General features: G+C 36.2%; 1 protein-coding gene across 10 annotated transcripts in view; it reads left to right on the top strand.

Moving 5' to 3' along the window:
• SUGCT (succinyl-CoA:glutarate-CoA transferase) overlaps positions 1 to 17,224 on the top strand; it is a 326,113-nt gene that overhangs the window by 240,005 nt on the left and 68,884 nt on the right. The window contains exon 13 of one of the 10 annotated variants that reach the window (XM_066190901.1): positions 16,252 to 16,586. The exons of 7 other annotated variants lie outside the window; for them this stretch is intronic. In XM_066190901.1, the coding sequence (XP_066046998.1) occupies positions 16,252 to 16,413 (162 nt within the window). In that variant the 3' untranslated portion in view covers positions 16,414 to 16,586. Of the gene's footprint in view, positions 1 to 13,593; positions 13,653 to 16,251; positions 16,587 to 17,224 lie in introns of those variants that run through there. 2 more of the 10 variants (XM_066190864.1, XM_066190959.1) reach the window with 2 other exon arrangements.

Raw genomic sequence — 17,224 nt, 5'->3', positions numbered from 1 at the left:
CCAACAAGTGCCCTTGGGTGCCTCTTGTCTGATCAAGACTGTTGCCTTCTGTGTCCTTCAGGAAAAGAGAACAGCCAAACACCACAAAAGGTGGCATTTGAGCAGACAAGGTGCTGAGCTGAGTCCATTAATCTCTTATTAATCACTCTGACATTTTAAAGGATGATTTTCTTGAGCAGGGGGAAAAAATTTCTCCCAATAGCTTACTAGCTATTGTGAGGACTGGAAACAGGATGGGTAGTCAGAGGCCATCGACTGAATTTTCTGTGACCAAGAAACAAAATAAACAAATATGTTTCATCCTGGAAATGTCTACCTGGAGAAGAGTTCTCAAGAGAGAGTCATTCACTCGGCCTTTTGGCTTCTTTGGATTGGGATCAAGCTCCCAAGATAATTCCAAATTTTGGACAGCTATTTGAACCATATTTCCCTATCACTTTTTGGTACATGTACTTTTCCTCATCACTAAGGGTTTTTTTAAATATGTCTGGAGAGATTGGTTAACTGTTTACTCCTGCATTTCACATCAGTTTTAAGTTTATCTACCAAAACTGTTTATTGCGTGAATTTGCTGTGGTAACCAGGCCATTATTCCTGCTTGACAATTTTTTTTCATTATATTTACATTCACTTACATTCACACACACACAGAATACATTCTAGTACACTTTCAGAAGTGATGATGATAGGGTGTCCCTGTGGAAGGAAAGCAGTACTATCTTAACTGTCATCACATTTGTTCCTTGGGTGCATTTATTTGTTGGTTTTTGTGTTTGGCACAGAAATAGGACTGTGCCCTTACTCATCAGTAATCACATAAAACTTCTTTGCATCAATGCTTGAGAAGTAAATGCATTAATTCTGTCATTTTTTTTTCTCTAGCTTACTATTGAAAACTCTTTCTCCTAGTCACATCATAATCACATTAAAAGCTCCCCTTCTTTTTTTTTCTTTTTGTCTGTAACTACACAGCACCCTAAAAAAGGGTGCTTTACCACTTACCACTCTGCTGATAACAAATTTTATGTGCCCTAAGACAGAATCTATGCATGGACACTGATGGATATAACCATTATAGACATCTCTCTAAATGTTTTCAGTGACTCTGACTGCTCTAAGGCAATGTTTTTTAGAGGCAATTGCAGAATTCTTTGATTAACTTTTAAATTATTTTTATTTGATTTTCTGGAAGTCTAGAGCATTTACTTTTACTTCTAGCAACTACTGAAGAGATCCATAAATTTCTGATTTAAACCATAGGACATTTTAAAGCCCTTTCTTTCCTTCCTTTGCAATTTCAGAGAACTACAAAAAAGTAATATCGTGTAAGATTATCTTTTTACCAGCCCTCAGGATTCATGCAGCTCTTATAGCATGAAGTGATGTCTGTATCATTATATATATATGATCTTTAAGATAAGTTCTCCATTAATTCCCAAATTCGCATACAAGTTCATCCAGCTTTGACAGCACTGCAACTCCTCCTGTCAGGTTTGGTTCTCAGGAGGTGTTTCCAGATGTTAAAAAATTCCAATATAAATGCTTTATGTGTAGAAGTCACCTTTATTAAAAAAACCCCACCAAAACAAAACAAAACAAAACCCCCAAGAAAACAACTTAAATATTTTCTCTAGCAGGGCAAAAAAAGTTTACATCTTGTCTGAGTCTGCCTGATATATTTTGGAATGTTCTCATAATATACACATGTATGTAATGTTAAAATAAATTCAACCACAAAAAAGTCCTAGTGTTAATGTTTATGATATTTGTTTATTTTTCTTTCCAGTATTTTATGAAAATAAAACACTTTGCAATTAAAACCAAAGTGATTTGCTTAACATTTCAGATTCAAACAATATAAGGTCTGTATAGACTCCATAATGTTAGGGGGTCTTATCTCCAATAGTTTTGAATATTGTTATTGCTCTAAGTATCATGTATCATGTTAACAACTCTAAACACTGCATCATTTTATCTTTCATCAACAACTGTTCCAAATTGGTCAGTTGAAGTTCATATTGTGTGGCTCAGACATTGCATATCTATTGCCTATATTCCTTAGTTTCATGATTTTTATTTGAAAAGGACAAACTATTCCTCACTCTGATTGTTGTATCTTCATGGTCATCCAGCCCCAGAGAAATTTAGTTTAGAAATTAGCATATACATTTCCTGAACATAACTGGTGAAGGAATTTTACTAAATTTGGTGAAGGATTTTATTAAATCTAGACATAATGAGTTTCAAAATTTCATAAGTTTATTCAAAATCAGCTGAAAATACATGGTATTATCTTCCTTGGAAATAGCTGTGTGATTGTTTTCTAAACTAAGTATTAAATACAGAGTAAAGAAATGCATGTAAATTAGTGGATCAAAATTGAAATGAAATTTTAAAATACATAAGTAGAAACTATTCTACTATATAATTGATAAAGTTCCTCTCACTGCCTGTCTTCTCTTTTAGTGCTTTGTGGGTTTTTTTCCCTTCATGGAATCCTTGCACTATAGATTAGTATCTATGTTATCTAAACATCATCATTGTTATTGTTATTATTATTGTTATGAGTGAGAAGGAAATTTGTATAACTGTGGTTTTTTATGTAGATACACATATATATGTAATACATGTTCATTCTTGTAAAGAAAGGCCATTAAATGCCTTGATTATAAAACTGCAATCTGAACATGATTTGAAATGAAGGGGAATCTATGTAGAAGCTGTGATTCTAGGTAATATGCCATGTTCAACATCAGTCAGGATTCTTGAGTCTCTAAAATATCCATGTCTGGATATCCATGTCTTGCTGCTGGTTTAGTGAGCAGTTAAAGGGCCTTGACAGTGTTAGTTATTATGGAGCAGTCTTGCACCTTGTCTAGCCTGACAGAAGGTTTATGGTGATTCTGGTCAAAGCAGAGATGAGTTTAAGAATGTGTACCGTTCCAGTATTCACCAACTAACCATTGATATGCATAAGTATGATATGCATAGAAATAGTAAAGTGGATACAGGCTCCTGAATGTTTTTTCTCTATCTCTCTTCCAGTGTACTTGGCCGTTGCTCATGATGGTCTGTTTGGGAAGTAGCTATATATGTGGGGGGTTACTGATAAAGTTCTTTACTGTCTACATATTGCTAGGACTTGATTTAGCGCTGTTTTAGCTTGTTGTTCTCTGTAGATATTGAAAATAAAGTGAGGGAAAATTAATATTTTTAAACCTTGCAAACAATGTTATTATTGAGAGTGTTTTTTAGATTATGCGAAGGACTACCACAGAAGTCTTGTTTGTGCTAGATGCTGGGTAAACAAAGAGGTGTCGATCATCAGTAGCCAAGGAGCTCACAGTCCAAATAAAGCAGGAATAGGGTGAGGTAGAGGTATGAGACAAAAGCTGTGTGAACAATGTGATATTTAGGATAACTGTCATTTCCACAGTTCTTGGCTTCTGTGACTGCCCACACAGTTTGAGGAGTCCACTGGTGGAGGTAGTTTCCTGTCACTACTTACTGGGCGTACCTCTTCAGGAAGGATTTGTAATTTTAGAGCTCCACTCTCACTGCAGAGGTCCAAGATGATGGGAACGGATATCAGTCCTTTGCCCACTGATGGGTGGAGAATATTCATCAGTCTCCTAGGTGGTGTCTGTTGTGTGTCCTGGCTTGACTCCAGACTATGCTGTGTCTAAAAGGTTAATTTCTACCAGATTAGAATGTCCTTGGCCTTTGACTAGCTTCTCTGTGGGCTTGCTCGTGGGAAATTTGATACTGGGCGGTAGTTGGCTAGGATCAACTTATCCAGGGTGGATTTCCTTTCTGGGGACAAACAGAGCATGTGTATATCCAGGAATAGGAGTTTGGCATCTTCTGCTAGTGCTCAATTAACTTGGGGTGATCAAAGGTGATTTTTTTCATTACAGGGTTCAGTACTCTACATAAGCAATATTTGTATTTTGCAACCTATCAGTAACTAATGCATATCTTCAGCTACAGTATTTCAGCTGGCTTATCTAGTTGACTGTTTATATGAATTTGTACTGTTCCTTTTACAATCAAGAAGCATAGCTTAAAGTACTATGCAACCTGTTTCTGTACCCTGCTTTGATCCTGCAATATCTGTGTATGATGAATTCAAGTTCATGAATGCTAGTACTTCTACTGTAGTTGTATCTCTTTCAGTGTCAGTGAAATCTCTTTTGTCTTCACTCATTCTCTTGTTATAGCAGAATCTTTAATTTTGTTTTACAAGTACATTTGACAGTATTTGCAGCTAAAGTGCAGATTCTGATTGGTGTTTTGTAATTGTTAGGGATGAGAGTGCCTGATCTCTGCTTCAGCCCTTATTTCTGTCAATTGTACTTGCAGAATTGATTTAGTCTTGAGGATGCTGTTTAGTTTATCTTTATGCTTGATTCGTATACATGCTAATACCAAGAATTATGGAATTTTGGCTCTAAAAATGAGTTTCAATTAACTGCGATGAACAGTGAGTCTTGAACTTAATCTAAGTTTTCAGCACTAGCTTTCCCTAAACAATGGAACAGTTGAAACTGAAGTTTTCATTGTAAACACAGGAAGCTGTACTGAAGGGACCAGTACTGTACTAGTATAGTAATCTTGCTGTCACATCTTATGTGTGTCAAAGCAAACTGAGCTGCTAAAAGTTGTGTCCTTTTATAGGCTTGCAACTGATAGCTCCTTACAGCTTCTTGTACTTGTTGTGCTTTACATCTGGTAATTCCCATTGTGAAAGCTGATGATTATCTAGTATAAACTTAACACTTCACTAGTCCTGCTGTGCTATACCCATCCTATATAGGTATGGTACTGGTAACACAAAGAGTTGATAACTCAAGGCAGAGAATTTACATCTAGTCTTATCTATATTTTATGGCCACAGATGTTTTAGTTGATAGGACCATTAGTTATGATGACGAAAGAACGATATTTCTGTGCTACTATTATTTTGCTATTGAATAACCTACTTAAGGGCAAATAAAAGAAACTGTATTAATTTTTTCCAGCATTATGGAAGACGATCATATCACTCTGTGAAAAAGACTCATCAAATATTAAAATTGTACTTAAAATGCTATTATCATATTTAAATACTGAAAGGACTAAGATTCAAATAATGTTTTTTCATTACCCTGAGTCTGGAATCCTGAATCGTTTTTCCAAAAAGTTAGGTCTGAGGTCAGTACCTGAGTTATGTTCCCACATGTGTTTTCTGTTTGCTTTCAGTGGATGTTTGCTTGAATAAGAAATAGAAGGTCTGAACAGAGCTTAGTGGATATTGTCCACCACAACACAACAGAAAATGTCTTATTGCTTTCTGAGATTTGAATCTTCTAAAGGCTTGTTCTAGCACATGGTGGTAGGAGTATTTTTGGTTTGTTTTTTCATATTCATACTTTAAGGAATGGATTACTGTTGGAGTGTAAATTTATGATTTACCAAAATAGCAATTCTTATGTCCATTCTTCAAAAAGTTTTGAGGATTCATACTTTTGCTTGCTTCAATTTTAATGTTCATTATTATAATGAACATTATAATGTTTGACATACACGTTACATTATTTTAATCTTCACATTTGTGGTAGTTCCATTGTAAAAAAGATGTTCTTAATGTCCCCCAAACATTTTTCAAACATTACCATTGTGATGACAAACAAACAACGTTTAAGCATTTTTTTGGTGCAGACATAGGTGTTCTGCCTATTACTTTTATTTCAGCCTCTAGGCAAATGTTGGCTTTAAAATTTGTCATAGTCTGATTGATCACTTTCCAGGGAAACAGGATTCAAGTAATTTTTAAAGTAGATTCATAATGGATTAACCAGAGTTGCCACATCAAGAAGAAAGGTTTCATTCCTTTTTAATGTCAGATGAGCTGATATGCTCTGTTTAGCAGCAAAACCTCCTGAAGAGCTCAAGCATTCCCTAACAACACAATCACAAAAACTAGAAGGAAAGAAAACAGGAAGGAGAATTTCAATTAAAGATGTAGTAATCTTTTGTTCTAAACTGCTGGATGAATACAAGTGAAATATATTTAAAAACTAGGTCTCAGTAGACATATCAGAAGTATAAGCCTCTAGAAATGCAACATGTATTATTAAGTAAAATGAGGTGAAAACCTGACTTCATTGAAGTCAGTGGAGATTTCACTGTTGAATTCCTGAGTCTAGAATTTTGCAGTTTTATAAGTGTAGTTATTTGAGGTTATAGTTTAACCAAAGCAGAATGGATTCAATAGCTGGTAGGAAGATACCCTGAGTTGCTGTTGAGGATTTTTGTTTAACATCTAGAAAAATAAACCTTGTCTTTCCTAAAAATAGTGTTAAAGACCATAATTTTAGATGATCTTGGTATTTGTTTAATGTTTTTCCATTTAAAAATGGCTGAACTTGGTTACTTTAGAACCATATGCTGTGAGTTGCATTTATGCTTATGTTTTTCTCTGTAATTTCATCCTGCTGAGTTGTACCATAAATGTAAAGGAATTAACACTCTCTCAATAAATAAAAAAGATGCTTTGAAAAAAAGAAAGAAATGAAAGTATGATAATGTATATTACTCTTGTTAAAAATACTAAGAAAATGCTAAGGAACTGCTTTCTGGGATATGATCCCCTTTATGGCACCTCATTTTGGATATCTCAGCTCTCTAAGTAATATTTGAAAATGTTCTCCAATAACTTTTAATAAAACACTGAACTAAATCAGTTTGCAAAGAATCACTCAAACATTGCAGTTAACTCATAGAAAATAGTTACTAGACATGTTACTAGAAAATGTCTAGTAATATTTTCTAGTAATGTCTACCAGTATTCCCATTGTACATCAAAGGGAAGCATTTAAGCCCCATCTAGCCATTCCTTTAAGTAAAGAATTTAGAGTCGAAGATGCAGTGAGTACTTGGTAAGAGGGCCCCGTTTGCATACAACATGATGTAGCAGCCAAATAAATGAGACAAACTTTTTCAGTGAGACTTGCTTCCAGAAGGAATAAAGCCCATATCCAGGACATTCTTCTCAGGAACCTAGCATCTCTGTTGTGACAGCTTAGTGCACCAGTTTCTTAGTATGGCCTGTTTTCCTGAAATTCATTGACATCATTGGTAATTAATTGGAGACAAGTACTTTTGCCAGATACCAGGTAGACATGTTCTGCTCCGTCGCTTTGGCCTTACATTGCAACCACATTTTAGCTTAAAATTAGCAGCTCCTCTTTGCTGTTCGAAGTGGAGCTCATTCAAACTCCTCTTACAATTCTATATAAGTCTGCAATGTAAGACTAACTTATTCTGCAAGTAATTCAGCAGGATTTGTGTAGGTATGTGCTGTCATCAGCTGAGGTAGGAGTGATTCTATCACTGCTTCAGTGATAATTTAGTGTCAGATAACTGTGCTTTAGGTTGACTTATAGAAAAATAAAATGATGACAGATTTTGAGGATATTATCATATTCTTTCGCCAGGTTACTGTGCTCTGCAGTCTAGGTGTTGTATTTACCCTTTAAAGAAAATACAGTATAAGTAAATGATGTAGAGTGAGATGATGACAACAGTTTATTGAAGCTGTATATGCTTTTGCAATATTACAATGCAATAATTTTCATATTTTGCATTGCTGCATTGCCCTTTATGTATCACTTACACTAATGTAAAGGGTTGTAATTCCTTTTCTTTAGAACAAATACAAGAACAGAGCAGATGAATGACACCATATTTGTTCTTACCATTGTTGGATAGCCATCATTATAATCTTTAAAGTCATGATGTAGTTCAAAAAGTCAAAGAAAACAGGAGTTATGGTAATAGTTACATCTGATAGTCTGAACACCTTTGTGCCTGGCACAATTTTGGATTCCGATGCCTTTACAGTTCAACTTCATTTTCTGTTTCATGAAGGAAATTATTTTAGTTGTGGATTTTCAGTTTCAACTTTTTGCTTAGGGAGTTGACAATATAATATAGAAATCTTCAGTATGTTTAAGGTTTGTCATAAGAATGAAAACCTTGTGGTGTTCTGGAAATTTGCAGTTGTGCACAAATTAAAATATGTTTCTCAACCTTTTCCGGTACTAAAATGAAACTATGATTTTTTGTGTATGCTCTAAGGATTGTTTCTGAAAACTTGTTTTATAGGGACCCATAGTATCATCTGTTTGAAAGGTAAAATCGAAAAGCTTATTCACCGTATTTTCCATGATCTATTTCCCAGTCTTTGGTTTACAAAGAGAATTTCCTTTAAAAAATACTTTTCTGTCTTGCAGTTCAATTTCCTGTAGTAGTGGTTATGTTGAGAATCACAAGCAAAGTATTCTCTGAAAGTTAGTGGATTATGATATGCAACCTAAGCTGGGAGGGGTAGAGAAAAAGGAGGGAGGTTGAAGGTTCCTTCCGTTCTTAAAAGTAATTGTCCTGATGTTATGGAAATTGCAGTCACCTGCCTAGTAGTGGAAAATCTTGAGCTATAAGGAAATCCACAACAGCATCACTTCATTATAGTTCCTAGCAACCTTGCGCTGGACAGCAGCTTTGATGGGACTGATAAAGGCAGGGTTATTGAAACAACAGACATGCTTGGGGGACCGTAGTTATAAGATTTAAAGAGCTTCTTGGTAAAGCTACTGCATAAAAACTGTATGTTCTTGCAAATTGTACTTGGAGCAAAATTATGGGACTTAAGAACATGTAGCTGTACATTTTTTCAGAGATGTCAAATGAGTTAATCTAGTGCTGTGTGAGTAGAAATTAGATCAGATTTCAACCCTATGTTATCTATTATTTCCAATTTACCAAGAAAATTTGTTTTAATCACTAGTGTTCTTGTGGTTACCATGGCTGAATATTTAAAGCAGCTGGACTCCTTTACTCAGCACATTTCAAACTGAGCCATTAACTTTCCTCCATCTTAATTGTCCATTTTTTAAATTGTTTGCCTTATAGTGCTGCAGTTCTACTGTAATTTTTATATGTTTTATATGGGTTTCCTGCATCCTTTTCCCTAAAATTGTATACAGTATGGTGCAAATGCAATCTCCTAGTTTTTAAATGTAAAGAGGAATTCTTCTTACCATGTAAACTTTCAAAATACCAGGCAAGCAAAGATGATGGGTTTTTCTTTTTGCCGATATCAGTGTGCCTCTCTCCTTTGTTCTCCTAATTATGTCTTAGAAACATCTGGTAACTTTCTGCCCAACTGTCAAATTTCTATTTATGTTTTATTAGCTGAACACCTGCAAGCCAGCTGAGTATGTACAGACATTCCTGAATATCAGGACTGTTATTGCCTGCCTGACATGCAACAAACTTGCAGTGTGATAGCACAGTAAGTTTATCATTACTCCCTTGTTATTAATTTACAGATTTACAAAAAGAATCTCACAAATCCTAGTATTCAAGGAACTAGCTTATTAAATCACTAGCTTAATAAATCCCTGATACTTTAGTGCACTACAAGTAAAATATAGTATTTATACTGATAAATACAGCATGTTCCTGCTTATCTTCTTTATTCTCTTAATTTCACTTAGTGAAAAGTTATTCTGGCTGCTTTTCTGGATGATTAGTTAGCCCAGGACAAGTGTAAGTAAAAAGCTGTATTTTGGAAATTTTAAGTGAGCTGAAAAATCCATATACAAATAGAAAACTTAGTTTAAAACTATGTCAGGCCAGTGACTTAAGATTTAACTACAGTGGCTTAAGATTTAACTACAATGTGAACTAAAATCTACAGAGGATAAGTCAAATAACACTTTTATCGAGTTACATGCTATTTTAAAAAATAATAGCTGTAACACTAGAAAGAACTTTGCACTAAAATATTCATAAACCAATTTAAAAAGAGCTAGTAATTAACAAAAATTACTAAAAAAGGCTTGTGTGCTTGTGAGATTTTTTTCTAGCTGTATCATTTGAGCTAATAAAAGATATTGCCTCTTTTACCCATTCCTGCTGCATGTAATAATTACCATTACATGGTCTACATTGTTATTCTAAGAGCACCTAATAATCAAAAGCAGTTTCTGGCTTTTAATCTCACTAGAATAATAGAAATCTCTTTTGTTCCAGTCCCCTGATTTGTCAAATGAGATTGATAGCATTTCCAGTTGAGCTTTACCTGGCTGGCTGTTTTGCATGTATGCTGAGTGAAAATTTTTTATCATGCCACAGTCCTGCTATTAGACATCAATTATCCAAGCTATTGCTTCTGCTCTTTGTTAGCTCTACCTTACGTACCCTCCTGAAGCTCTTGTCTCCAGTTGCCTTTCTTCAAGACTCACAACCCATTCCCACAGTCCTCTGACTACTTTCCTTGGTGATTAATCTCAACTGCTTTACTTATGTATGTCAGTTTTGGCAGTCCCCTCTTGGCTGTATTTGCTAATTCTGGTCTGAAATCTGAGTTCTGATTGTTGGTGGGGGGGTTTTCTCTCCCTTGTTATCATCTGAAGTCACCCAGCTAGAATCTCTCTAGTGCCTTATTTGTCTTTTGTGTTTCATAATTTGTCTTTTATGTCTTTTCTTTGTCTTTCTCCCGCATTATTTGTCATCTTGGGTTGCATGAATAGAGATGTTACACAGTACAGCAAAACTCTTTAGGCAGAAGCAGTCTAAGTGAGATGGGACATGGTCAAGTCATGGGTGATGAAGAAGTGTTTTTAAAGGGAGAATGTAGACTATACAGCAAGAGAAGAGCTGCTGAATATCATCCATTAGCCTGCAAATGAAACCATAGGACATTCAAATGAGACTGGAAAACTTCAGCAGGAACAGTTCTGTAATAAATAGGTGGGCCTAAGTAAGAGAAGGGCCTTGATGGCTGACCATATTTTTAATGCTACTCATTCTTCTGATTCCAAGAGAGAGTGATGAAGAGGAAGGTGATAAGCCATAAGGGCTGTTTTGTGCAGGGAAATAATGATAGAAAATACAGCACACTCAGCTGCTCAGAGCAATCAGAAACTCATATTGGAAAAATCTTAAACAGCAGAGGGTTTAGTCAGAGACTATAATTCTTAGAAAACATATTAGAATTCATATGAAAATGCTTTAAGGACTTCATTTTAATTGACCTTGGATACACACCAGGTCATGGCCTTTTAGGGAATTAGAACCAGAGTGTTCATCAGGGAACAATACAAGTTTAGAAGGTCAAGAACTGATTCCTAACCATAAGCGCAAATGTTCTCATGTGTGTTTAATATGAACTGGGAAATACTTTGCAACATGTTGGTCTGGAAGAAATTGGAGCAGAAGCCTTAATATGTATTTTTTATATTAAATATGATATTTTGAATATGTTATTTAGTACCTCCTAACGTCACAAGAAAAAGTATAAAGTGCCAGACATAGCTATAACCACCTGCTTTTTGTAATAATGAGATCAATAAAGAGCTGAGGCAAAGCCCTTCCTGATGTGTTGTTGAAAATTTAATTGTGAAGACATTGGTTCTAACTAACTTGTTTTACCAAAACAGGAAGGGGGAGTGGGTGCAAAGAGTTTCCCACGTTAAATTTAGGAACAGTCAAAATAAAACAAATGCTAAAATGATCCAATTTACTCCAGGCTTTGTGAGGAAGAATGGGCAAGTAATTGTCAATTATGGAGTGGGATTGGAATGCAGGTTGTAGAGGGATAATTAATTGAGAGATATTTCATTTTGATTAGAGTGGCTTGAAAAATTGCCATCTGAAGGGGTTTCAGGCCTGCAGGGCAGTCTGCTCATGATGGGCAAGGGACTGGCATGCAGCACTTTAATGGGGTTATGATGGCATTAAAATCTATTACATTACTGAAAATAAAATAAAGGATTGAGGAGAAGAAAAGTATTGTCTTATGGTCAAGACTTAGCTCTCTCTACTGGGAAACCCGGGATTGTTCCCAGCTTGTGTCATGTAGTTCCTGTGTGTTCCTGTACTTCCTCTGGCATGGAGCTAAGGGCTGGATTGCACTATTTTACAGGGACATTCTTGAAGGACATAAGGCAGCTCCCCTACCAGGATGATTACTGTTCCCTTCATCACTGGTGCAGGTTCGCCATCAGGGGAAAGGGGTAGACAAAGGCATTAGTGGGTTTGTTGTTGGTACTTCTATTTCAATTTCAGCAGGTGGAGTTGAGCTGGGAAGTGGTCAGGCTCACCTGTGCTGTATTTTTCCATCCTGCATGCTGACCTCCACCTCAGTTAAAGGGCTGCCAGGAGGAGCTGTGATTCAGCTAGTGCTATAGCTCTTATTCAAGGTTTCTGTAAAGCAGCACACATGGCAGCACATTCTTGTGCTTCACATCCCTTCCTTTCACTGTCTCTTCATAACCCAATAGGATATTTGGAAAAGGTAACATTTAGCACTGTCTGAGGCTTTTTTATCTAGTGCAAAGAATACTGAGATCTTTGGGAAAGAAAGATAGAATACAACTACTAGTTTGCTTAAAATAAAAAATTACTAATTTAGCTGAGAGAGCTATTTTCATCTTGTTTTCATTTTGGTGAATAAATGAATTTGGGAACTGAGGCTTTGAGGCAGGGATATACTGTCTTTCCCCCATGTTCTCCCAGTGGAAACTTCAGGATGATTTAGAGCAACGCTCCAAAATGGAAAATGTTACTCTGAAGAGGCATCGTTAGCGCAGTATGTGGAAGCAGGCTGCCTACCTTCCTGCACAAACCATTTTACCACAAACAGATTTCTGTTCTGACACACAGCTTTCAGCAAAATCAGCCAACAACTTTTATCCAGACATGAATGTCTTTGGCATTCAACAAATTACTTGCACATCAGATAGTGTTGATTACAACCGGAAAACAGTATAAATATCACATTTTATATTACACTTGCAAAATTGATTCTTTCCCCTTTGAGTTAGTATACCAAAACAATTGCTCATTGTGTGTTGTTTTGATTTTTTTCAGCCTTCTGATGTTTGCATTTTTGTAGTGGAGTTTTTTACAAATTTTTATGTAAACAATGTGATGTTTACATTCTTCTCTAGAGGAAGGACAATTGATGGACTTCTAGTTTGACCAGTGGGGTTGGAGAGGCGGCAACCTCATCCTCCAATCCCTGGTCACTGTCTAAAATCTATATAAGCTGAAGTAAAAAATAAACTGTCTTTTTGCTCTGACAACTTGACTGTGCTCATATAGTTCTTTTCATGTCTTATAGCGACAATTGTGTATGGAGCTCAAGGGGATAATTCTGGCTGCAAAATTACCAATGAACAAACAAGTATATGTGTCAGTATCATATTCTTTGGCTGATGCCTTCTTCACTCATCACCTGTTTGCATTGGGCAACTCCTTTTTTCAAACAGAGTTTTAACTTCTGCTGCATTATGACATATGTATTGATTAAATATAAATCAAATTATACATTTGCCTATATTTTACATTTCTATAGCTTTTCCTTGCCTTTATAAAGACATTAATAGATTTCTCAGCCAAATGACATTAAGCCCCAAATCTTAATAAAGTATTTCATTTGGATAGTGCTTACAAGGAAAATCCTTTGAAAAGTTCAAATGAGTACTTGATTTTCCCAGGGGAGATAAATCCTGATGCTTCTTGTTCTCTTTATCTCATAACTAGTACGTTTGCTGCATTGAGGCTGCTGGAAGTTCTTGAAGGTCAAGAATGCAAAAAGAAAAGGAGGAGCAGCTGTCTTGATAAGTAAAGTAGATATCAGAAATTACCATTATTGATTTTTTTTTTTCTGAGCCCAGAACAGAAGTAAAGGAAAATCTTGAAAACTAAGAAAATTAAATGTAAATGGCATCAGTTTATATATTTTGTCCTTCCTGTTTTCCTTAGCAATTGCAAAGCTATTGGGAAAATTCTCACTTTCTCAAGGGGCTGAGAGTTATGTAAAATAGCATAGGAATAATCAAGTGAAAGATAATTCCAGCTGACAAGATCAACATCTTGCCATAGATGTTTTCAAGTCTGTAGTTGAAAACATGATAAAAGGGATAGGTACAATACCTTCTACTGCTTCAAAAGTCAAGCCATCCTTTCAAGCTCTTCTCTGCCTTTGAAACGAAAATCTTCTGAATTCCTTAAGTAAGACACATCTTAAACCATATGAACCACTTTCCGTGCTGACAGAATTTAGTTAAAACTCATTATGTAAAAAGGTGCTATGAGGAAACTTTATAGAGTAAATGCTCTTTATAAACTGGAAGCTAAGGTTCAGCCAGTTTCCATTTAATCCTCCAGTATTGCCTGCAGCAGTCAAGTAAATTTCATAACAGTCTCCCTCTACCCCAAATGAAAACCATGTGCCTGTGTCATTTTTTACTCCTTTCTCTCTAGTCCCTCCATTCAAATCTCTCCTCCATGCTTTAGAAAACCTTGCAAGTATTGATGGAATCGAGGTAGCAAAGTCAATTCTGGTTTTTATTAGTCAGGCCACATTAGCACAAGTACTGTCCTTCCTAAAGAAGTTGAATTGCAGTCAAATTGTCATGGGTTTCCAAAATTAGGACTCTCATTCTCCATAGTGAAATTAACTTGAGCAGTGACGCAAAAAGGCAAAGCACTGTGATTTGATAAATACTTATTTTATTGAAATTGATCTAGGGCAAGAAGACTTGATTTTGGGCTTTTTCTTATAGAATATTTTAATGTCAACACATTTAGAAATAATGTATTCATTGCTTATTAGTCAAATAATTTCAGATTATTTTCCCCTTAATTTGAGAGTTCCCCTATAAGAAGAAAACATTTCCTGAACAACCGTAGACTTTCTTCGTGACCTTATCATGTTAGCACAGAAAACTAAGTATCAGCAGGCATAAGTATGATCAGAAGCCATGGGGATGTCTGCCCTTTTTCTAGATCCTTGTTCTGTCCCTCAGAGAGTGCCACCTTTGTTAGAATCATAGAATATCTTGAGTTGGAAGGGCCCACAAGGGTCATTGAACTTTAAGTCCTGGCTCAGCACAGGACATCCCATGTGCCTGAGAGCACTTTTTGAACTCTGTCAAGTTTGGTGCTTCCTGGGGAGCCTGTTCCAACACCCAACCACCCTCTCCGTGAAGAGCATTCTCCTAATATCCCACCTACACCTCCCTAACACAACTTCTTTCCATTCTTTTGGGTTCTGTCATGGGTCTCTATAGAGTAGTGTCTGCCTCTCTGCTTCCCCTCATGAGAAAGCTGTAGGTTGCTATGAGGTTTCCCCTTAGCCTCCTCTTCTCCAAACTGAACAACACAAATGACCTCAGCCACTCCTTCAATAGTTCCATCACTACACCATTCTCCATCTTCATATCCTCTTTTGGATGCTCTCTAATAGCTTTGTGTCTTTGTTATATTGTGGCACCCGAAACTGCACACAGGACTCGAGGCAAGGCCTCCCCACTGCAGAGCAGAGAGGGATAATCCCCTCCCACGCCCAGCTGGCGATGCTGTGCCTGATGCACCTAGGACACTCCTGGCACTCCTAGCTGCCAGGCACTGTTGACTCATATCTTATTCGCCATCAACCAGTTCCCCCAGGTGCCTTTCCTTGGGGCCTCTCATTCCTCCTTTTCCTCTCCAGTCTCTCATCTCCCAGTCTGTCCACACATTCAGGGTTGCCCCATTCTAGATGCAGAATCCAGCACTTCTGTTGGTTCATGAGGTTACTGATTTCCCAGTTCTCTAATTTGCCCGGGTCCCTTTGCAGGGTCTCTCTGCTTCTGAGGGACTCAACAGCTTCTCTCAATTTAATATCATTGGCCAACTTACTTAGTATCTCTTCCAGTCCTGTGTCCAGGCCATTTATGAAGATGTTGAGGAGCACAGGCCAAAGATGGAGCCCCACTAGCGACAGGTCATCAGTCTGATCTCACCCCATTAACTGTAACTCTTTGTGCCCGACTCATGAGCCAGTTGCTCACCCACTGCATGTCGTGGTCAACCACTGGCAGCAAACCTCATCCAGTATTTCTGTGCTGCCGAGTGCTGCCGAGTGTCTTTTATTGACTTTTCAGATTGCTGAGGGAGCAAATACTGAGAATGATGGCTCTACTAATCCTTTTTTAAGGCTGACATGCTACTTAAAAGTACATTTTACATAAAACTATGTATCTGAAACTCTGCATACAAGGATACACAATTAGCTCTATATAAAAGTCTCAAGTATATAAGAGAAAAAGTCTCAAGAAATTTTTAAGAGTATCCCAGAAACAATTTTATGTCTGCTAGAATTCATTAATCAACCAGTGTATTTTAAAATGATGGAGTTTGAACTCTTTTGCTCAGATTGCCAACATCTGGATGAGAAAACAACACTCGTGTTTGCCTTTCATTATAACCAGAGATCAAAACAAGACACCGAAAAGCATTTTATTCCATGAGGACCATGTACCTAATGCTGTCTGTTGTTGTATCTCCAGTGACAGGAAGAGGATTCTTCCATCATAATCAAGTAAACTAAAACGAATTCTTACTTTGAGATACCAGTGCATTCAAGCAGAGGATAGGATTGTGAAACATTTAGGGTTTATTAAGTGATATTCAAAGGTTAAGAAAAATATTAAAAATAGAAGATTGTATTCTGAAACTTCCATTCAGTGTCACAATAAAGAGAAGTTAAAGCTAAGAGGGATGATTTTTTTTTTCATTAGAACTAACTTTTCTTAATTTTTAAGCGTGAATTATGCTATTGCTTGAGTTGAAGCTTAAGTGCTTTTTTCTTTTTTTTTTTTTTGCATTATGTTTCTTCCTTGACAGCATTATTGATAGTAATTTTAATTGCTGATTTCTAGACTTCTGTCTTTACATGTGATAGATACTTTTGTTAACTTTGTGATGATTTTGGGAAGCATTTTGGAGACATATTTACAAAGCTAAAGGGAAAGCTAACTTATCTTTATTGTCATTTAATCACAACCGTCAAATTTTGACATATTGTTCTCCTGTTGTTCTCAAATTAATTTGCAAATCTTGGCATTAAAGAGCAAAAGAAGCATACACTTCTAAAGATATCTCAGTACTGCACAGTAGAACAAGGTTGATGAACTATTGTGTGTTGTGTGTTTTACTATACATAAATCTGATTTCAAAATATAGCAATAACATTTTTCTGGGCCATAATCCATCAAAAATAATGCTGTTTTGTAAATTTGAAAAATAAAACTGAACCATTTATGCTGGTAAAAAAAAAGAAGACTTTTTTTGCTCTTCGTTTCCTCTTAGTAATTTACCATGAGAACAAGAACTGGACTAAGAAGTA

This window comes from Chamaea fasciata, unplaced genomic scaffold (genome assembly GCF_029207755.1).
Source record: "Chamaea fasciata isolate MVZ Bird 193981 ecotype frontalis unplaced genomic scaffold, bChaFas1.0.hap1 SCAF_1, whole genome shotgun sequence".
Classification (NCBI taxonomy): Eukaryota; Metazoa; Chordata; class Aves; order Passeriformes; family Sylviidae; genus Chamaea; species Chamaea fasciata.
Note: the sequence above shows the minus strand (reverse complement) of the source record. Positions and strands in the feature narration are given on the sequence as shown.